General features: G+C 52.3%; 1 protein-coding gene across 3 annotated transcripts in view; it reads left to right on the forward strand.

The window, feature by feature from the left end:
- Window positions 1-39: 39 nt before the first annotated feature.
- Window positions 40-22602, forward strand: part of ZDHHC7 (zinc finger DHHC-type palmitoyltransferase 7) — a 26877-nt gene continuing 4314 nt past the window's right edge. The window contains exons 1-7 of one of the 3 annotated variants that reach the window (XM_032389883.1): window positions 40-254; window positions 4623-4669; window positions 4942-5043; window positions 5432-5528; window positions 11801-11887; window positions 15239-15570; window positions 22447-22571. In XM_032389883.1, the coding sequence (XP_032245774.1) occupies window positions 15256-15570; window positions 22447-22571 (440 nt within the window). In that variant the 5' untranslated portion in view covers window positions 40-254; window positions 4623-4669; window positions 4942-5043; ... (1 more) ...; window positions 11801-11887; window positions 15239-15255. Of the gene's footprint in view, window positions 255-4622; window positions 5044-5431; window positions 5529-11800; window positions 11888-15238; window positions 15571-22446; window positions 22572-22602 lie in introns of all 3 variants that reach the window. The other 2 variants (XM_032389881.1, XM_032389880.1) reach the window with 2 other exon arrangements.

Below are 22602 nucleotides of genomic sequence, written 5' to 3' on the forward strand. Positions count from 1 at the left end.
CCCTGACCTCGTGGGGTTCACTTCCGGGGGTCGCGCAGCCCGGCTCTCCAGGCTGGGCTGTGCGCCCTCGTGTGTGCTGGGCGGCCGCCTCCCTGCGATCGGCCCGGCGGGACCCAGCCGAACCGAGCCGCGGGGCCCGCTCCAGCCCGGCCATGAGCGCGGCCGCATGATGCGCCCCTGCCTCGGCCGGTGCAGTCGCCGCCGCCGCAGGCCGGGAGGAGCCGCAGCGCCGGGCGACCCCGCCCGGGCCTCGGGTGAGTGCGGCGGGCTGGGCCGGGCTGGGGCCCGGCAGGCTGCTCACGCCCCGGACTCCCGGCCACTCCCGGCCCCCGGCCGCCCTTCCCTCGGCCCCCTGCGTCCTCTCCTCCACCCGCTGCGCACCTGCGACCTTCCCGAGCTCCTCGGGGGCACCTCTGTGCCACCTTGTGCCCGCACTTGACTTCCTTTCCAGGTGTCTCCTCGTCACTCCTTCGTTGATCTCTCGGGATCGGGCCCGAATTGCAGCCCCAGGTTTTTGCCTGACCTTGGGCATGACACCAAGCTCTCCGAGCCTTGTTTTCCCCCTCTCATAAACTAACCACGGGCTTGTTCTTAGGGCCCAAAGAGAGGGTGACTATAAAACCCTACTGTAAGCTGTAAGAGTGGTTTATAGGCATGTATTACGATGGGCTTCCATGAACATCGCCCGTGGCTTCTCGAATGCTCCTGTTCTTACCTTCCTTTTAAAAAAGTTTTAACTATTCTCTTTTATTCTTTGCCCATCTTCCTGGTTATCTTCCCTTACCCCGTCAATGGTCTTTGTGGGGAAATACATGTGCGGGACAGGGCATCTCGGACAACCACGTCAACGTCTGCATCTCTTCTTGGTGCTGCCAAGGTTCATGTCTCCCAAGGAGTCATTGCTGCTGGAACTAAGTCTCTGCTGTGATGGACAAACTTTATTAGCTTAGAAATAACACGTTCATGATGGTAGTTAAATAGGAGTGTAAGAACTGTTGAGGTAGCTGGCTGCCTTGTAGCCTCTTTTACTGACCACTTGTGCAGTGAGTCCGCTTGGTGTATGTACTTACCGCACATGTATTTGTCTGTCGTACTCGTCCTGCCTCAGATGGTCTAGAAATCTGGGTCAGCTATTTCTTCCTAAACTCCTCACCCCACAGATGACAAGTTTAATCTTTTTGACCTTGTTTTACAACTTGTACTTACCTAAAGCCACCTTTATGAAAGTCACCTTGTTAAATTTGCTTGTTAGGAAGTCAGAACTTTGTTCACATGAAAGGTTCTTGGGATAGTAAAAAAAAAAAAAAAAAATAGGATGGAACAGAAATGTTAAATTGCATTTCTTGACATTCTGGAAGATAGAAGGGTTCAAGTTATTGAAGTTACTTGGGCTGTGTATTTTGGGGAGTTAGACTGGTGGGTTCACCCTGACTTTTGAGTTTAGAAAGGGAGGAGAACAAGACTATCTGAGAGGTGGTTTCCTAAAGAATTCATTAAACAACCATGGGAACTTTTTATGCAGATGTCTCAGCTCAAAGCAAAGGGGGTAAAGTGTGTGCAGAAGTATTCCACTACCAATCGCTCAGAGCCTGCCTTAGATCACAGTGTGCAAACTGGACTGTTACAGCTGTGCTAATCCACTATAAAAGCAGAAATCTTTTAGAAAGGACAAGCATTAGTATGAACAGAATGGCCTTCTCAGTGAGAGAGAAAGTACTAGAAGGAACTTAGTCTTGATTCAGTCAAAAGTATGGATTGACTTCTCCATACCTACTGAAACTGTTACCTGCAGGCTTGGGACTTGTTAGTGCTATAAATAATATAGTTTTTGGTAATTTGAGAAATGGCACTAGAAATAAGTTTACATATGGACTTAATGTTTGGGGTGAATTGGGAAGTAGTTTTCCTGATGATGTGGGAGCGGCCCTGCTCCACTCCATGTTGGGCAGCTCTACAAGACAATTTTCCTAAAGCAGCTTTTTGGGATTATGTTTCTTAAGAATAATAAGTAATTATTATTCTTATTTTGTTACACAAATACAGATTATTTTGTTAAAAAAAAAAAAACAAACAAAGTTAAACACTAGGGCAGAGCATAAGGTCTCAACACTCATTGCGTTCCCTTTTGGCCCCGAAGCCAGTGTCCAGGGTCAGTATTCACAACTTCTCTGTAACCCTTCGGCTGTAGCATCTGAGAAGTGTCCAGGCCACCCATGAGAGTCAAATCCAGAGTTCAGAGGGAGCAGTCTGCAAGACCACCCTCACTTCTGACATCAGCTGCAAGTTTTGGGGTTCTCAAAACTACCCTCAGGTTTGATGGTTATTTAGAGAAGGACTCACAGAACTCCCTGAAAGCTGTTAGGCTCACGTTGTGGTTTATTACAGGTAGAGGATAAAGATTGAAATCAGCCAAGTGAAGAGGCTTCTAGCAGAGTCTGAGGAAGGAGCAGAGGTGAAACGTCTGTCGTCCTCTCTGTGTGGACTCAGAATGTGTTAAATTCCTAGCACTGATATGAGACAGTGTGCACGGGAGTATTGCCAACCAGGGAAACTCACATGAGCCTCGGTGCTCAGAGTCTTTATTGGGGTTCCATTTCATAAGCGTAACTGATTCATTAATGGACCATGCTGATAGTGTGTGACCCAAAGCCCCCCTCTGAGTCACATTATTGGTCTTTCTGGTTTGGTCAGTTCCCACCCTGAATCGGATTGTCAGCCAAGGCCAAAGGCCAAACCTCCTTTTGGGCAAGGTTGTATTTTTTTTTGTTACACAGCATCCTTCCTTTTTTCATGGTCCCTTTCTACTTAAAAATACACTCTTTTGTTTTACCACTGACGAATGACTACCTTCTAGAACATGGAGGAGACAGAGGCTACTGGGAGAGTTCTCTCAACCTTGAGTCTTTTCTAGCTAAAAATCTCTCTCAATATCCATCAGTCTTTTTCTTTCCTCTGCCTCTGAGGAAGAGAGAATCCCATCGTTCCATGAACTCTGTGTCTGTTCTTTGCCGTGCCTATCATGGGACAGGCATTTAGGCATTTCCTCTCACTTTTGCCTCTTTGATTTCTTCCGATTCACTGACTTCTTTGCCTCTATCTACAAACATGTTCTTGTCTTGCTATTCGTAGCTCTCCTTACTGCTAAGTTTTATTCCATTCTTGTAGAGCCTTGTTAGAACCCTATTGTCTAATAAAATCCAGACTCCGTGTGGGCCCAAGGTAATGCTATGCATTGGTACAGCATCTTCTAGTTTGGAAAATACTTAAGTCATCCTGGGATGTCTTGTATGTAGTGGGGGCTTGGTAAGAGCTTGATTAATGAATAATTTGGCTGGGCAGAGAGTAAGAGTCCTCTACTTGGAGGAAAGAGCAGGAGCAGACGCACGGAGGGGTGAAAGGGCATGGCGAGGGGACCAGCATGAGCGCCTTGTGGAAGGGACTGTGGCGAGCACTGAGCCCGAAAAGGTAGGGGAGCCAGATTTAGTGGAGCCTCGAATGCCACGGGCAGGGCTAACAGGTTTGGAACCAGACTGCCTTTGTGACCCACACTGTGATTTTGGCCGTAAGTCCTGTGGCTACACAGAGGGTGGTGAATGGACCTGGTGACCTTGAGATTAGGATTCTGCAGAGGTACCCGCCAGAGGTGAGGGTGCCTAAACTCGGTTGTGGGAAAGGTGAGCAGGGAGGGGGCAGAGCCCTAAGCAGGGAGTGTCCTTGCACAAGTAGGAAGGGGTGAGGGGCTGTGTGTCTAGAGGGTAAAAGGTACTTAATGAATACTGGTTGCATGAGGAGTGCTCTCAGTACGTGGGAGGAGAGGCCAGCTCCCTGTGTCGCTGGTGCTTTGGAAAGGGGGCAGTTCTAGGCTCCGTGTTCTGGGAGAGGGTGCAGTTTATTGGCAGCACCCTGTAAGCAGGGAGCAGTCAGGATAGAGAAGCTTCCAGTGTCTCTTGAGACAGGCTTTTACAGTATCATTTCTTTGTTGAAATGTTTTGAATTCTCAGAGTTCCAGAGTCCCTAATTCAATTTATTCATTACAGAATGCATTTTCTAAAACCAACTGCTCTGGGAGGCGGTGTATTTTAATGGAAGAACGTGGGCTTTGGAGTCAAGACAGTCCTGCGTCCACCCTTTCCTGGCTGTGAGCTTGGGCAGGTTACTACAGCTCTAAGGCTTCATCTACTTGTGTCTGAAATGAGCCGATACTAGCGCCCTGCTTTTAGGGCAGCCGCTGGTTCTGGTGGACTGATGCGTATAAAGCCCCCGGTGCCGGGAGACGGTGGTAGGAATTGGCCTTTCCTTTCCTTTACGATATCTTAGGTCGTCATAGATTCGCATCTGACAGCTGGCTACATTAGTAGCATGGCACATGTTCGTAGTGTTTTGGATTTGGTTGAGTCTGATGTTATAAAAGTTCATTTCATTTTAAACAAGGAAACCCTATTTAGGAGCATCTGGAAAGAGGCGAGGATTCACCAGCCTGATTGAGGTTCAGCTAGTCCCTGGGACAGGACACCTAGAGAGGCTTGGAACCCTAGTGTTCTTTTTATTTCTGGATTTAGAATTCCTCAGGGTTCATTTACCTTCTTGGGATTTTTAGAAGAGCTGCTCCATTTGTCTTTCAGAATCAGCTGTGGCTCTAGTGCAGGCCTAATGGACCTCTGGCATATGGGTGAGCGTTCCCTCGAGACCACCTCAGCGAGCCTACACGCTCGGGTGACACCCCAGAAATGGAGGTTCCCCCAGAAAACCCCTGCAAGTGGGTTTCTCTCTTCCTCCCCTTCTCCCTCTCTCCCCATAACCTTCCACATTTCTCCCTGACTGCTTTTCCCCAAGGCTCCCAGACTTCTGACCTCACCCCCCATGCCAGATCCCACTTGACCCCCTTCCTGTTCCTGTGGGCCTCCTCAGGTGCGCTCCCTGGTTCTCTTATTCATTCCACAGATGGGTGTGGAGTGTGGAGCGTCCTGGGGGTGTGTCGGGACAGCGGGGAGCATCGTGTGGAGGTGGTGAGAGAGTAGCAAGCCGGCCAGCGAGGTAGGGAGGGTAAGTGAGGTCAGCACGGTCTGGGTCGGGTTGGGCTTTAGACCACAGGAAGGCCTTTGGATTTTATTCTAACTGCAGAGGCCCTCGTTGGGTGGTTTTAAGTAAGGGAGGAAAGTGATCTCATTTAGATCTGTGAAAACGTACTCGGCTGAATGGGGGTGGATTGTGGGGTGAGGACAGCAGTGAGAGCAGAAACCGTGCTTAGGAGGCGCCCTGCACACTGCCCAGGGCCAGGCTCGTGGGCCTTGGTTTGGCTGGGCGGGAGGGGGAGGGGGTCAGATTGGGGTTGGTTTTGGAGGTAGCGCCCCCAGGACTTGCTGAAGGGCTCAGTGTGGGGAGGTGGGGGAAAGTTCAATGAAGGGTAACTCCTGTGTTTTGACCTTGACAGCTAGATGGAGGTGCCCCCATGGAACCGTGAATGTCGGAAGGGTCTGGTAGGCAGAGGGCCTTGTTGAGGAGCCGGCTGATACACTCAGCGACACATGGTTAGTTGGGGGGTTCCTAGATATATGTGTTTTTAGCAGTGACAATGGGCCTGAGAGCCTCTAATATCGTTTAGAGAGAACACATAGATAAAGGGAAAACCCAGGGTTGAACCTGGGCACTGCGGACACTGAGGAGTCTACAAAGACGGGGACCCAGTAAGAGACTGCAGTGTGGCCCATGGGAAAGAAGGAAGAACCCAGCTCTGCCCTGCCCCCCATTCATGAGATTGACTGCGTTCTGAGTCCCATCACATGGGTGCGTTCCGCCATTCGCCATCCTTCCGTATTTTAGTGTGGAAGACCTTTCTAGAAACCTTAAATAAGTTTACTGTTCACAGTATGGGTAATGTGCCAGGCTGTTATTGAGACTTGGCTTTAGTTAGCGTAATATTCTGTTGGTTTTTTTCCTTAAAGGTTAATATTCTGTTCTTTAGATTCAATAATTTGAGAAAATAGTGGTTTTGTACAGCATGTATTATCGGTAGGGTTTGAAAGCGCAAGCTAAATCTTTCGTGATTACAAATTGACGGAAAGAACATTTGAGAATGTAATTGCCATAAATACACTGTGGCAGATTATCTGAATGCTCCATTCTCTCAGCAAGTTCAGCCAGGACTCCACTGTCTGCAGTCTTCCCACTGGGTCCCGGCTCACTTAGCATCCAGACTGAAGGTTGACACCCCCAGGCCAGGCGTGCCTGACCTCCCCCTTCACTCCCCTTCATCCCCCTTCCAGGTCGCGACCTGCCGGATCTTACTGTTACCCTGAGTGGCACCTCCACTGAGTTCTTACCGCTGCCCTGCAGTCCGACCTGGCTACCCTGTCACTTCCTCCCCACTGGGTTCTTAGTCTCCCCAGGACCTCCAGGTCCCTGGAGTTTGCTGTCCCCTGGCTTGTCAGCCTTCTCCCCTTCATCCTGCACTCCCCGGTGAATCATTTCAGCCCAAGTCTTGCCTTTGATACCCTGGTTTTCTCTCCTATCATCTTGGCTACTCTCCAGCCCCATAAAGCTTTGGGTGCCGAGCCGGGCTTCTGGATAGCAGGGCGAGCCACTCCCATCATGGTGTTAGAAACTGGGGGTCTGCTGTGCTGCCTGGGCCCACGGCTCCCTTGGCTGTCCTCCCCGCAGCGTCTCTTCTCCAATCTCAGTTGCTTCCTGCACTTGTTAACGCCCCCAACCCACTCCTGACTCCTGGCTCAGAAGACGGTGTTATGGAGTGTGAACGGCTTTAGCTTCAGTCCATCTCCATGGTTCTCTGTAGACGTCCCCCCCTCCACCCGCCCCACTGTTGCTTCCTCCGTCTCAGGAAGAAGGGTCATCCCCCTGAGTCTGCAAACTTGGGCACTCATTCTTTTTAAAAACAGAAAACTGCAGTGAGCCTAAATTATCTCTGTAGTTGTAAGAAAAGTTCAAATAAGTACAGGATGAGAAAGAAAAAAGAAACAGGAGCAGGCATGGCGGGGCCTCCTCGCTGATGTTTTCTTAGATTGCTGCTAGCTTAATTGGCTTAACTGCACATATATTCGTTCTGTTTCCATTAAATCACTTTTGGGGCTGTCCTCGGCTTTTAAAAGCTAGCCATGGTCAAAGCAGGATGCAGTATGGTGGGATTTGTGTGGAGCCCCAGGGACTCACGGGGGTGAGGGGCTGGCGGGGACTTAACCCCGTGGGTCCAAGGCGGCCCGTGTGCAAGTGGGGAAACCAAGTCTACGTGACCCTTGAACAACGTGGGTTTGACTGCACAAGCTACTTAGACGTGAGTTTTTTTTGATAAATATAATACAGTACTGTAAACGTATTTTCTTTTAGGAATTTTTTTTTTAACACTTTTGCGTCTCTTGCTTACTTTATCATAAGAATACATGCAAAAATTGTGTTCATTGGTTGTTTATGTTTTAGTGTTTAGGCTATTAGGAGCTAAATTTGGGGGAGTCGGAAGTTGTACATGGATTTTCGACTGTTTGGGCCAGGGTGGCGACACAGCCCCCGTGTTATTCCAGAGTCAGCTGCACTTAAGGATCGCTGTCGGAGCATTATGTGAGATAATACACGAGAGCGCAAGCTGAGAGGCAGAATTCCCTCGACTTTTCCTTCTAGCTGCATAGGTCCGGGACTTAACTGCACCTTTAAAAAGGTGCTTCTTTAATTTCCTCACCGCCCAGTCTCCCAAGCTCCTGGCACTTGACCAAAGCTGCTGGGGAAAGGTCCCTACTGAGCTGAGCCTCTCCCGGCACCTGCTTTGGGAGGGCTGACTGCTCCAGCCTTCGTGCTCTTAGCTCCCTGCTCTTAGGCCCCCCTGGCTCCCTTGTGGCTCTTTGGACCCTTGTCAGAGCTCCAGCCCCACACTGCTGTGGCCCCTTGGGTGGTCACGTCCGTTCCCACTTTGTCTCTCGAGGACGGAGTAGCAGGAGGGCAGATGATTGTCTGCTGGTTTATTCCTGAGGCACCTCAAGTTCCGTGAGCCTGAGTCTGCGGCTCCCGTGTTCTGGGAGAAGCAAGCGGGACAGAAACGCCTCCGAGTCCCTTTCACTTCCATATGCTGTGCCCCAGCCGTCCCTTGCCATTGGTCCCCGCTGTGCTTTCTTCTGGGGACAGCGCTCAGTCCCCTGCAGGCCCCACTCCCCTCTTGGCCCCGGCCAGCTCCTTCTCTGTTCTGGGTGGTGGCAACGGCCTCCTGGTTGGCTGGCTTCCTCCTTCCATCCTTGGTCTCACCAATTATTTTTTAAAACATCTATTCACCAGACATCTGGTGCCTCCCGTACCAGCAGAACGAGTCCAGACTTCCAGACTTCTTAGTTGGGCATTCTGAGTACTCTGTGAGTGGCCCCATCTGCCCTTCCCCTTCCGTCCTTCCCTCCCCTCCTTCACCCTGAGCTCAAGGCCCTTCGGCTCGCTGGGTTACTGCTCCCACCCGGGCCTCCTCACACTGTTCTCGCCTCCTGTGTGTACCTCGCCTGTTGTCAGGGCCCACCATGCTGGCCTCTTTACTGACACTTTCTCCGGCTCCTCTAGATCGAATTAGCTGTTGTCATCTCTCTCCCTTATCACACTTTGCTCCTGATTTGGGGATAACACTTAGCACATTATTTACTGGCCTGATTCCCGCCTCTGCTGGTTTGTGAGCTCCTGTGAGCTAAAGCCGCCGTCCGTGGTTGTGCATCCTGGGGCCTGGTGTAGAGGATGGTGCTTGGAGCCCCCGCCCCCCATGGCTGAATTAAGTAGATCTCTCAGGGTTCGCGTTTGCTTCATATGCTTCTTCTGTGCCTGAAGCAGAGAGTTGCTTATTCTTGCTTTTTATAGGTCATCAGTGGGTGTATGAATAGTAAAGCCATAATGAGTTTAAATAGCATCTTAATATAAACATGATTATCAGACTCTAGGGTAGACATTCTTTTTATTGCAATAGTGAAAGTAATTGTATCTTGATTCTTTTTTTTTTTTTTTTTTTTTAAGATTTTATTGTTACGTAATCTCTACACCCAGCCTGGGGCTCGAAGTCACAACCCTGAGACCAGGAGTTGCACGCTTTACTGACTGAGCCAGCCAGGCGCCCCTCTTGATTCTTTTTTGTCGTGACTGATCACCAAAGAATACTGATGTCTTTTGTTTATTTATTTGTTTTCAGTTTGTATTTGAGGATACATTGTTTACAGCCAAAGCAAAAGGAGGGAAGAGGCTAAGAACCTCGTCTGAAGATACAGACAGAGGTCAGTCAGAGACATCGTGGCCCCTGAGCGCAGTTTCTGGAGGAAGCATCTGGCTGGAACTTGGCCTCCGCTTCACCTTTCCCACCCCGTCCCTATAACCGTGCTGCTTATTTTTCTCCTGTTCATTTTTTTTTTAATTGAAGCATAATTAATGCACAGTGAAATGTACAACTTTAAGTGTACTCTTGATCATTTGGGTTTTTTCCTAAACCAGCTCGTTGACTTTTGTTTTGACAGATTCATGTGCCGGTGGCACCAGTGGTCCTCTCAGGATATAGGGCATTTCCGTCACCTCAGAAAGTTACCTTGGGCTCTTCTCAGTCACTCCCCTTGTGCTCAAACCCCTGTTGTGATTTCTTTCAGAAAAAATTAATGTTGCCTGGTTTCAGGTGTCATATGGGTGACATAATATCTCTGAGATTTATCCATGTGGTCGCAAATCTCATAAAACCATTTTCTTCCTCTTCGCTGCTGAGCAGCGTGCCCTCGGATGAGTATGCCATAGTTTCTTGTGCATCTCCCGGTGGTGGATGTTTGGGTTGTTTCTGGTTTGGGGAGTATTATGAATACAGTTGCTGCGGACAGTTCTCTACCTATTTTGTGTTCAGATTCATTTCTCCCGGGTAAATACCGACAAGCGGAATTGTTGACTCACAGGGTGGGTGTCCTACTTGGGGAAAGTGTCAGGCCGCTTTTCGAAGTGGTTGCTGTGTTGGTTCCTTTTCAAAATGTATAAAAGTAATTGGGGATTTGGTCTCACTCTAGAGATTCTGCGGGAAACCTGATGTCTGCGATGAGCATTCTTATATCTTGCAAAGCCAGTTTTATTTTAAAACACGGGTCTTCAGAGTTGCTGGCTGTTGTGTAGCCGTCCCCTGAACAACATCACTGTATGTACAGAGTCACCCGCACTATTGTCGGCAGCGTGGAGTCACGTTCGCCTGTGTCCCTCAGACGTTCAGAAGGCGCTCGGAGCACTGGCCCCGGGGCGGCAGGGAGGCTGTCGGGTAAGTGCTGAGGGAGAGGTGGCTCCTGAGGAGTCTTGCCGTGGCTGCTGGGCAGAGGGGGTGACAGCCTGGCCTCGGCGGAGGCCGGGCAAACTCGGGGCCGGACAGAGAGCGGCCTCCGCTCTGCCCTGGAGAGTCTGACTGGTGGCAGAGACTTGGGGGTACCGTGCCACCTGCGGGCCACCCCCTCCCCCCTCTTCCACGCCAGCCTCCTGCTGTCCTAGTCAGGGGTCTTGGTTTCAGAAGACAGACTCTGATGGAGGGTTTGCTTAAGCAGAAAAATCATCTCTTGGAAGGAAACGGGGTAAGGACGGAGCGGCCAGGCGCGCGGAGCGGGCGGCCAGGAGGGAAGCGAGACTCGTGGCGGGAAGGGCTGCGGGAAGGGCTGCGGGAAGGGCTGCGGGAAGGGCTGCGGGAAGGGCTGCGCTTTGCTGGTCTCCTGCCGCGGGCGCGCTGGGCCAGCTAGTTCTGTTTTACACTCTCTCCTGAGGTCTCTGTCACTTAATTCTCCTTTTGGGAGAGTTCCTCATCTCTCGTCCAATCCTGTTGTGTTTTTTTTTTAATTTTAATGGTATCATTTTTATTTTTCAGTAACTAGGAAGTTCTCAGAATGTTCCTCTTGTTTCACAGATACAATGTCTTAACTCTTAAGGTTTCTCTCTGCATTTTGCCTCTTTTGAATTCCTTTTTCCCCTCTTTCTGGGGCTCTGTCTCTCGTGAGACCTATTTTGGGCTTTCTTCAAAACCTCTGACCTGTATGTCCGTCGAAGCATTCTGCTGTCCGCCTAGAACATACACAGGGATGCATGTCAGTTATATGTCATTAAGGCTGGAAATAAATGGACAGCTTTAAAAAAACTCATGAAAAGATCTGTGCTGGAAATAAAGACGAGTTATATTGGGGGGGACTCCCCCCACCACCTTGGTATCTTTAGGCCTTTCCTCTCGGGACAGACGCGTGCTTTTGGAGAGGCCACATCGGGTCACCCGCCTGCCAGCGATTTGGGAGCCGGGAGGGAGATGCCACCTGGGAGTTTCTTCCTTCAGTAGATGGCCTCGCTTGGTTCCCTGCTTGCTTCCTGTGCCTTGTTCCCTCCCACAGTGGGCCTGGCGTCCTGTCCAGCACCTCTCACCTCTTGGTCTCGCTCTCTCCCATTTTCTCTGGAAGTCTTCTGTTGTGGCTGCTAAAACACTTGTTGACTTTTGAAATATAGGCTGGTCCGGTTTGGTTTGGATGATCCCTGGGGACCTTTCTCAAGAGATTTTTGGCTTCTCGATTTGTATTTAATGCCAGGGCTCAGATAGCAGGAGGGTAAAATGGGCAGATGTAAAGTGAATGACTTCATTTTCAGGATTGTCAATCATTTCATAGTTTACTAGTAATGAAAACACAGAGTAATGATTTCATGGTTAAGGATAGTTCTGAATGACAACTTGACGTGTAAAATGTTACGTTGGTTATATAGCTCCCCCAGTTGATCCTATCCTATGAAATGTTACGTACTTTTGTCATTGAATGAGTCACTTTTCTAATTAATTGCGTTTGTTACCTTTCAGATCCTGTCACATAGGACACTATGCACCTTAAGATCCTGAAGAAGAGGCGCAAGATGTTCAAGTGATCGTTTAGAGATCATCTGTGAGGTAAGCGAGTGACTCTGGGCAGGTGTCTTGTCGCAGCGTCCTTCCTGCCACGGGCATCGACTGTGCTCGTTGGAAGGGCAGCGCGGGCGGTATAGAAGGGCAGTCTTTTCACCTCCCGGCTTTGGTTTGCTCACCACTTACCCGGAAGGTAGAATGTGCCTCTGGAGGGGCTTCTGTGACGCATTTGGAAGTTCCCCGCAGCTATTGCAGGATGAGGCGCCTGCCAAGTGACAGCTAGTGGAAAGTTTTGCTCGGATGGTCGTCCGCTCAAGTTGTGGCGATCTCCTGTGGCACTTGCCCTGTTCTGGGAAGCAGGGCTTTCTCTAACATGAGCATAAACTAAGCTTAGGTTTGGGAGTGTGGACAAAATCCCATTACATTGGCCATTAAAGTCAAAAAAATGCTGGCGCACCATCTGCTGGCCTGTTAGTCGCTGCGTGGTGCTTTCTGGTTTCTCTCAGAAATGGTCTCCAGCAGGAGATTGATGGCAGTGTGGCGGTGAGTGTGGAAAGAGACGCACCCTGACCCCAGGGACTGGTACACTTAGTGTTGCCGCGCAGATGCCGTGCGGCCCGCTCTCCTGTGTCCCGCATGCGCACACGGTCCCGTGTGAAGGGGCTGCTGCTTCATTTCCTCCCCGCCCTTCCTCTTGCGTTCATGAAGTATAAACACGGTGACTCAGCAGAAGGCCCGTGCAGTGGGCTACACAGAACTGAATCTATCCGCCCACTCTGCTGTGTTCATTGATTGTTTTCTTGAAAATAAGGTGACTTTTGGGTATCAGATGATTTTCCCATTGCCTTCGGGTGGATTGTACAAATTTGGCTTTGTAACGTTTTCACATAAACATCATGCATCCACATCCTCGTGAGCTTGTCTAGGAATCTCCTACCACGCCCAGGGTTGGCGTCTTTGTGGCTTCTCTTCCTGCAGGACTAGACCTGCCGTCTGCGGCCCGGGTAGGGGTGTGCCACGACAGGGCTGCGGCCGGCTCTCTGGGGGGATCTCACCAGTGTCTCCACCGGGAAGGCTGGGCTGCGCTGGTTCCGCGTTCACTGTGTGTGCCTCTAGAGACTTGCCGTTCTTGCTTTCTGGAGGGAACTCAGACTGTATGGACGTGCTCGGACAGAAGGCCAGCCTGTAGGCTCTTGTCGTGCTGCCCTGACAGGAGGCGCCCACTTGTCATGGGCAGTGTCCCGCCGGAGTAGCCATAAAGCAAAATGAGTTCTGGCCGGAGGAATTTTTCAGCTTCAGTGCTTGATGACGTATAGTTAGGATTCAGGAAGACCCTCTTGTGGAAATCACTAGGAAGCTACTTGAGTCTGAGAAGGGGACCAGTTTCTTGGTGTTGCATCTGTCTGATAACAGACATGCACTTGCTGGGGGCCCAACAGCGTGCACACCCCGAAAGGGAACACAGGGAGAGAAGACCAGTCCCTCTGTGTGAGTCATTCAGGAGGTGAGACACACAAGGCCTCTCTTAAGATAGAAAGGGGTCCATGGGGCGCCTGGGTGGCTCAGTTGGTTAAGCGACTGCCTTCGGCTCAGGTCATGATCCTGGAGTCCCGGGATCGAGTCCCGCATCGGGCTCCCTGCTCAGCAGGGAGTCTGCTTCTCCCTCTGACCCTCCCCCCTCTCATGCTCTCTGTATCTCATTCTCTCTCTCAAATAAATAAATAAAATCTTTAAAAAAAAAAAAAAAAAAAGATAGAAAGGGGTCCGTATGCTGCAGGCAGCACTGATGAGTGGGGCCTGGGAGTCCCAGGGAAGGGAGAACCTTCCCGTCACTGTCTCGGCCCCTGACAGAATGGGGCTGGACCCGGGTGTGGGCAGAGCCAGGGTCTGCTGTCCTTGTCAGGCAGTCGCGTCTGGTGTTCAGAAACCCTCTTCAGAGGAAGAAGAACCCTTCAGGATGGCGTGCTTGCGAGAGAGGAAGGTCAGGCTCTGTGGGGCATGGAGGGTTTGTGTGGGAGGAGGAGACGGGCACGGTGCTTGCAGGGGACGGTGGAGGGCTCGGCAGATGCCAGCCAGACGGCTGGCTGGAACCCGTCCACGTTCTTTTTCTCTTTAGTTTCTTCTGTTTCACCTACAAAAAACCTTAAAGCTATTTTTGTCAGACCTAAGAGCAGGGTTCTTTTACTGCCAATGGGACCCCGTTTCAGGTCTCTCTTGTACCGGTGAACATTTGTACATCGCAAGGGAATTCTGCAGAGGGTTTCCCGCGTGTCGTCCGTGAGCAGGCCTGTGCGATCGTCCTTGTCGTCGCTGTGCTGCAGTTGGCGTCGGGGGCGGGGGGGGGGGGGCGAAGGAAGCCGCGCCCGGACTGGAAAGATGGAGCCGGTAGGGCTTGTGGCGGCCCCGGGGCATCCTCCTCTCTCCTGCTCCTGTTCCACGGCGCCGGGAGGCCGGGCTCTCGCACGGAGGGCGCTCACCTGAGCTCCGGTGCCGAGGAGGTACTCGGGCCGTTCGAGAAAACACTGTCGGTGCTTCTCTGTCCCTCGTACGAACACCTCGAGGCCCGGTGAACGGACTCCTATGTCCCCTCCTTATGTTTATCACGAGCGTCCAGCTGCCCTCCGGTCGCACGCTGGTCATAGAAGGGCGTGCATTAAAGCAGCAGTCCAGACCAGTCCGGGGGAAGTTTCTCGTGAGTTCCTTCAGCCCTGTGTGCGCTCAGACACAGGTGCTGTAGGAAATACAGGAAAGGTGTCGGACGCAGAGCCGAAGGGACGGATTAGCAAGTGAAGGCGACTTGTAAGAGAGGAGCGCAGAGAGGAAGGCATTCCAGAAACTGCAGAGGTGAGGGCGAGCGCACCGTAAGCGGCGGCCCCGGCCTCGGCGCTCCAGCCCGGGCACGGTGGGGGAGCGCGGCCCAGCGCGGCCGGCGGGGGAGGCGGGCAGGAGCTCGGCGCTCCGGGGTCCACGCGCCAGCAGAGGATGGCGGGGGGCGGGGGCTCGGGGGCCGGGGCTCGGCACACACGGGGCAGCACGGGCTTGGCGGCGAGGATGCTGGCCAAGTGGCACTGGCTTTGTCGCCCCGGGGCTGGGAGTCTGCATCTGGCCTGCTCCTTCCACTGTCTTCGCTCCCCTGTGGCTGGCCGAAGGCGAGTGTGCGTGCCCCTCAGCAGCGCCCACACGGTGGGGCTGGCTGTGTCGCAGGCTGTCACCTAGTCACTAAGGTGGAAGATTGCAGGGTTCAGATCTTGTTCAGTTGTTGTCTTCTTTTCTGCCCTATTTAGACGGTGCTTGTGAGACGGCCAGGAGCAGAGGAAGCCATCAGGCTTCAGGTGGCCCACGAGCAAGCGTGCGTGTGTCCCCTGAGCCTCATCGGCTCTGTCCGTTCCCCTCTAGGGTGTGCCGGGGAAATCATGCCGTCATCAGGACACCGGCTTCGGGACGTCGAACATCATCCTCTCCTGGCTGAAAATGACAGTTACGACTCTTCGTCCTCCTCTTCGTCGGAGGCTGACGTGGCCGACAGGGTCTGGTTCATCCGCGACGGCTGCGGCATGATCTGTGCCGTCATGACGTGGCTCCTGGTCGTCTATGCGGACTTTGTGGTGACATTCGTCATGCTGCTGCCTTCCAAAGACTTCTGGTACTCTGTGGTCAACGGAGTCCTGTTTAACTGCCTCGCGGTGCTGGCCCTGTCGTCCCACCTGAGAACCATGCTCACCGACCCTGTGAGTACTCCGTCGCCCTGCACTTCCCGTGTCTGGTCATGGGGCGCCACGGACCCTGAGGTGAAGGGCCTCCTGCTCCTGTGGCCTCAGGCTTTTATTAATTCCCGGGTACAGGCTTGTGGCGTTTGTCATTTCTTCTTTTTTTTTTTTAAGTTTATTTATTTATTTAAAGTAATCTCTACGCCCAACATTGGGCTTGAACTCAAAACCCCAAGATCAAGAGTCGCTACTCCACTGACTCAGCCAGCCAGGCGTCCCACATTTTTCATTTCTATTTTATTTTATTTTATTTTATTTTTTTAAAGATTTTATTTATTTATTTGAGAGAGAGAGAATGAGAGACAGAGAGCATGAGAGGGAGGAGGGTCAGAGGGAGAAGCAGACTCCCTGCCGAGCAGGGAGCCCGATGCGGGACTCGATCCTGGGACTCCAGGATCATGACCTGAGCCGAAGGCAGTCGCTTAACCAACTGAGCCACCCAGGCGCCCTATTTTATTTTATTTTATTTTAGATTTGAGAGAGAGAAAGAGAGAGCAAGCGAGAGAGAGGGCCCGTGCACGAGTGGGGGGAGGGGCAGAGGGAGATAATCTCCAGCCGACTCCCCACTGAGCACGGAGCCCGACGCAAGACGCGATCTCACGACCCTAAGATCCTGACCTGCCCGAAACCAAGAGTCAGACACTCAACCAGCTGAGCTACCCAGGCCCCCCACATTTTTCATGTCTTCACTGGAGAATAAATATTGCTCAAACACAAATGATGTCACAGTGCAGCAATGGAAAACAGCCCGCTGGGCAGTTTGTACGGATGGAGAGATTGTAACTAGGTGATTTATAAATTCCTCCTGGTTTAAATACTGTTCCTCTAAAGAACAGACTGAGATCTGGGTTTTAGATTTCACCACTTAACTAATCTTAAGTTCTTTGTAGCTTTACAGTTCTCTCATTGTTCTGTGTCAGCTGAAGTCTGAGGCCACGTGGGCCGTGTATTGGGCTCCTTTTGGGAGCAGGTTCTCTGAGAGTCAAGAGGGGCCAGACCTACCACCGTGAACTGCCCTTGGTCCCTGATGTCTTGAAGGCCACTGGATTCAGAACCTCTGTGTTGGGTTTCCGGCTCTTTCTCTGAGGTCTGAGACCTCCTTGGGGTAGGCAGAGCAGTACAGACCCTAGCAGCTCAGCCAGGAGTCACCCCCAGAGCCCGGAGATGCCCAGGGCCCCCAGGGAGAGGTGACTACCGTCAGGGGAGCCACACAACAGGCCGCGCCACCAGGTGGTCCCTGAGGAGCGGCATTTGAAAACTGCTTTCCACAGCATTAAAACTTCGGTTTCTAACTAGTGGTCCAGGGGCTCCTGATTGATGAATTATCATCTACCCGGTTCATGTTTGTTGGTAGCTTTCTCTACAGAAAATACTAACAAGTTAATATCTTGTTGGTACAGATTTTTTTTTATAAATTAGATTAGGAGTCTGTTTGAGGATGAACTGATACCGATCGGTCCACAGAATGTGGTTTACATGCACTTTTATCTGACTTTTGCTGTCGGAGTTCATATCCCAGGGGCTCTTCCTACGCTGTTCACTCTGTCCCTTGCCCAGTGGGGGTCTTGGGCAGAGGATGGCATTACTGACCTGGCCGGTGGGCAGCGGGGAACAGCACTGTGGGACAGACTGAGACTCAGGGTCTGCTGGTGGCTTCGTAGCCTCACTTCACAAAGATTGTGCCATCTCTGACCACAGCCCAATCCAATGTCCCCTCAGAGACTTATCAGGGGCCCTCTCCTCATTCCCTTTTATGCAGCAAAGTCTCCCTTTGGGAGCGAAACCCTGCTCCTAACCCCCGCAGTCCAACTCCTGTCCTGACCCCCCTCCTCCTGTGGGAAAAGGTCTAACGCTTAGTGGAAGGCCCAAGAGCTGGGGAGGCCGGGTGGTGGGGAGAAGGTGCGTGCACGACACTGCACCTGTCCGTCATGGGCACATTCATTCTCCTTGCTGGGTCACTACAGAGAACGCTGGGCAAAGCGTCGGGAGGGAGGTCCAAGGTCAAGGAGGAGTTTGGGATCTTGGATATCAGGGTTTTGAATTCAAACTGAATTCATACCCCACAAAACTTGTGCTTTTAAAGGGCACAGTTAAGTGGGTTTCATGTAGTCCGAGCTGTGCATCCACGACCACAGTCAATTTTAGGACATTTTCATCACCTAGAAGAGAAGCCCTGCACCCCTTAGCCGTCACTGCCCGGGCCACTGTCCCCCCAGCCCTTGACACCTGCCCGCCCGCTTTCCGTCTACGGACGTGCCTATTCTGGACACTTCATCTAAATGGAATCCTATCATATGGGGCTTTTTATGTCTGGTTTCTTACACTCAGCATGAGGTGGTCAGGGTTCATCCGCACTGTAGCACGTATCAGAACTTTGTTCCTTTTTGCGGCAAAAGGATGTTCCATCGAACGGATACGCCACATTTTGTTTCTAGGCATGATTAGTTGAGGGACATTTGGGTAGCTTCTACTTTTTGGCTGTTACAGATAATGCTGCCGTGAACATTCCCGTGTAGGTGTATTTCATGTCCCTTGGGTAAATACCTAGAGTGGAATTGCTGGATCCCATGGTAACTCTATGTTTAACTGCTGGAAGAACTGCCAGACTGGAGAGCGTGCTCCCACCAGCGGCGTGCGAGGCACATAGCTTGTCCACATCCTCATGCTCTTGTCCTCTCTCAGGTGACTGCAACTGAGGCTCGCGAAGCAGTGTCTCACGGTGGTTTTGATCTGCATCTCCCTAATGACTAACGACGTCGAGCATCTTTTCATGAGCTTATTGGCCATTTGTGTGCCTTCTTTGGAGAACTGTCCATTCAAGTCCTTTGTCTCTTTGATGTCACTGTTTCAGCCGGGCCACACGTCAGGGTTCTGCTGGCAAACTACAGACACAGCTAGAGTCAGTGTAAATAAAACTGGGGACACCCAGGGGAACCTGCGGAGCCCAAGGGCAAGGACACACCTGGCCCCTGACAGGCTGGGGAACCGGGTCGTGCAGGCTGTTGTCAGGGCAGACCAGCGGGAGAGCAGGCTAGGCTCTTGGGGCTTCCTCTGTCCCTTCGGGCGCCTGTGTCTCCTGCCGTCTGGTGAGGAAGGTTCGCCCCACAGACCAGGTCGGATTGGAATCGTTAAGGGCCAGATCCCCATTTCTGAAGCGGAGAGTGCACGGCCCAGCGCAGTCACACAGCCACCCTTTGTCCCTCAGCACGGGGAGTCTGCTGTCTTCTCTTTGCGGGTCACGACTTCACTGTCCCAGGGTCCAGTCTGGGCTGAACTAGAACCGAGATGCCGTGTCAGGGCACAGACCCCACTGGGACCTCAACAGCATTTTCCGAGAGAGCAGGACCAGTTGATTGGCTTCGGTTCATGTTGTTACTCGAGAATAGGCCCTGGCTCTGGGGAGCAGGGAGGAAGATGGGGTCCTTGAGAGGTGATGGCTCTTACTACTGGAAGGTGAGACTTTCACCATTCTTAACATCCAGGAACACACTGAGGACTTAAAATTGAGAAAGACCACCCACGACCCAGAGCCCGCTGTCCCAGACCCTGGTCTGTGTTCACGAATGTCCGTTTTGTCAGCCGGCGTCTGCTGAGCGCCTGGCGGCAGAGGGAGCCCTTTGTGGTCCTGTCCCAGGCACCCGACGGAGGGCACCCCTCTGGTAGTCCACCAGCAGCGAGCAGAGGTGGGTGGTCAGTCCACAGCAGGAAACGACCCCTCAGCTGGAACAAAGCGAGGCTTTGAACAAGGTCTGCCTGTCACCAAAGTCCCTGCCTTTTTGTTAACTTCTTGTAGACCGTTTCCAACACACGGAAGTCGAGCGGGAAGCCCATTAGCCCCTCATGGTCAGTCTTGTGTCAGCGATACCCTCCCTGCTCCCTCTCTTCCCCTCCCCAGAGCTTCTGGAGGTAAATCGCAGACATGGTAAAACTTGATTTGTAAGTATTTGCGTGGACGTTGAAAGAGGAAGGGCTCTTCTTCGGGAAAGCCTAGCTGCACGTGTGGCGACCCTCCGTGTGTGCGCGGCCGCACGCGGCCGGCCTCGGGGTCTCGGTCTGCTCACTGCTCCTCGCCGGGAGCCTGCGCTCTGACGGTGGGTGACTGTGTCTTCCGCTTCTCAGTCTCTGTGTCTCGGGATTTTTTAGTGGAAGAAACATGGGCCTTTTGTCTCGGAGCTCTCGTTGCACTCTGGAGTCTTCAGCTTACACCCCTGTGCCCGTTGGCACGTGCTGCCTGTCCCCTGGGCGTTCATAAATGAGTCTGTAGGTCTCAGGGATAGCCCCGTTCTCGGCTGGCCCTGGAGTAGGTCCTGGGGAATCCAGAATGCATGACAGGGAGTCGGGGAGACAAGATGGGAATATACGGGAGGAAAAAGAACACAAAGTACATTGCAAAGCGTAACCTCCCCGGACATAGGCCGTGGCTGGGAGCCCTGCCCCGAGGGTGGGCATCTGGTTCCTTCCCTGTAGTAGATGAGAGGTGGATGTGGGTGTGCACAGGGGACTGGGTACTGGAAGAGGCGGCAGGAGAGCAAAAAGCTGTTCGGGGTAGCGGGGCGCCTGAAGGCGCTGCTGTGGCCTGGGGAGCTGGGCATGAAGCATGCAGATGGGTTTTACAAGAAGCACCCCCTGATGCTTCTTCTACTCCAAGTAGGAACGTGAGCCTGAGGACCACGTCTCTGCTCTTTGGGTTTCTTTGGACGGCGTGAAGAGCGGCCCCACAGGTGCGAGCAAACGGGCCCTCTTCTGGGCGTGACCCGCGTGACCCTCGGTGCTGATCTGGGGGGACAGCACCCGCCCTTCTGCTTGGCATCTGCTCTGTGAAAGCACAGAGAGGCCCAGAATCGAGTGTTGGTCACCAGCTGCAGGGCGTCGGCCAGGCCGTCTGGAAGCCCTGAGGGGCTCTGCTGCCTGCCCAGGGTTCTGAGCAGCAACCCAGAAGGTCTCCAGGCAGGATCCCGAAGACGCCCAAACCACCGCGCATGAGCCCCAGCCATCAGGCCCCACCTGCCCTTGCCTCAGGAGACAGTCCTAAGGGATCTCCTGGGAAAGACAGGCAGTTGTTCTGCTTTCCAGAGGAGTCCAGAAGGGTATTGTAGCGGATCACAGTTTTTACTGTGGAAGAGTGCATAAAAATTAAGGTGTGTGGAGTTCTAAAATCTGGTCCGTTTCCTCCTATTATGGAAACATATAACGTTGAACTGTCACCAGGAGCGTGTATGACGTTACAGGATTTACAAAATCATTGTATCTTTAAGACTCCTGGATCAGTGGAGGAAACTTGATTCAAGACTCCAAATTGTGGTATGTAAATTAAGTAAAATGTTTTGCCTAACATTCTGGTTTAAATTTTCAAAGCCAAAACATTTTAAACCCTTAACTGTTTAATCTTCTTTAAGGAGACAATTGGAGTGGTAGGAAACACTAGGATCTTGACCAGAATAGCTTCCCCGTGTTAGGACGGTGAAGGGACAGGTGCCTGTGTGGAGGGAAATACACTGGTGGAGGGCGGGCCGGAAGCCGCCCCTCCTGTCCTCAGGGGGCTCACAGGGCTCTGGGTCTGGCTTGCTGGGGGCCTTGGAGCCGGTGGTCCTCAGTCTCCAAGCCCAGCACACTCACTGCTGAGCCTTGTCAAGCGTGGATGCGGGCCCCCACCTCACACAGGTTCAGCTCTCTGGCTCTGGCGCCAGCCCGGGCATCCGGGCTTTGAGAAGTCCCTCGCCGTGCCCACCACTGTTCACTCCCGCCTTGCATCTCCTTGGGCTCGTGCTCCCTCCGCAGCCCTGGGCTGCTCTTCCCGATGTGCATTTCTGCTCCAAGCGCAGGCCCCGTGGCGCTAACCAAGGGGAGATGAGACCTTGTTCCCGCCTTGCCACGTGTAGAACCTCCTCCTCTCTAGTGGGTCACCGTCCTCAGCGCACCCCGCCATGGCTCCCGGAGTCCGTCCCACAGATGTGTTGTTCACGGAGCAGCTCCGCTGCCCAAAGAACAAGGCCCTCTGCCCGCTGCACAGGCCTCCCCTGCTCCTGGCCGCCGGCGCCCCCCCTCGGCCAGCATGTGGGACACCAGCAACTGCACCGTCATCACCCTAACGCTGCTCCTCCCGGGGCCGAGCCCCGCCCATCGCGTCAGGTGCTCAGGGCCACACTTCGCAGGTGTGTGTGTGAGTGCTCTTGATGAGGCGGCAGGTGCATTGCACAACTGCAGATACGAGATAAAGTCCCTTTTTGTTATCGTTCTGTGCTGTGTTGCCCTCCGGCAGCTGCTAGGAAAGCGACACACTTATCCTGAAGCCCTGCCCATGAGAATGGGGTGACACGGGAGTGGTGTCGACAGAACATTCTGCCCTTCAGCGATAATCAGCTGCCCTTGAGTTGGAATGACTTGACAAACAGACCTCGCCTCTGGTGTGTCCTGCCTTAAGCTAGAAAGAACTCAGGTGACCTACCAGTTTATGAAGGATAAAGTATTTTGAGTTCATTTTAATACATGTGCTATTTTTCATGGAAAGTCAAACTTTTGATCGTGTCTGAGTTATACGGTTATTTTTCATTGTTGTCTTTTGGTTCTTAAGTAGGCTCCACGCCCAGTGGGGAGCCCGTCGTGGGGCTTGAACTCATGACCCTGAGATCAAGACCTGAGCTGAGATCAAGAGTCAGACGTTTAACCGACGGAGCCACCAGGCGCCCCTTTTTTCCGTATTCATGTACTTTAAGTGGCAACCACAGCATTACAAATTCTTTTACAATGTATAAAATCTAAGATTGATCCTACATTTATTGTTTTTTTTTTTTAATCTTTCTTTCTCTCCAACCAAAACACATTCTTACTGAACTGCAGGGGGCGGTACCCAAAGGAAATGCTACTAAAGAGTACATGGAGAGTCTGCAGCTGAAGCCTGGAGAGGTCATCTACAAATGCCCCAAGTGCTGTTGCATCAAGCCCGAGCGCGCCCACCACTGCAGGTACCCCGGCCCCCTCCCCAGAGCAGCCCGG

The sequence above is a fragment of the Phoca vitulina genome, unplaced genomic scaffold (assembly GCF_004348235.1).
Source record: "Phoca vitulina isolate PV1807 unplaced genomic scaffold, GSC_HSeal_1.0 scaffold56, whole genome shotgun sequence".
Lineage (NCBI taxonomy): Eukaryota > Metazoa > Chordata > Mammalia > Carnivora > Phocidae > Phoca > Phoca vitulina.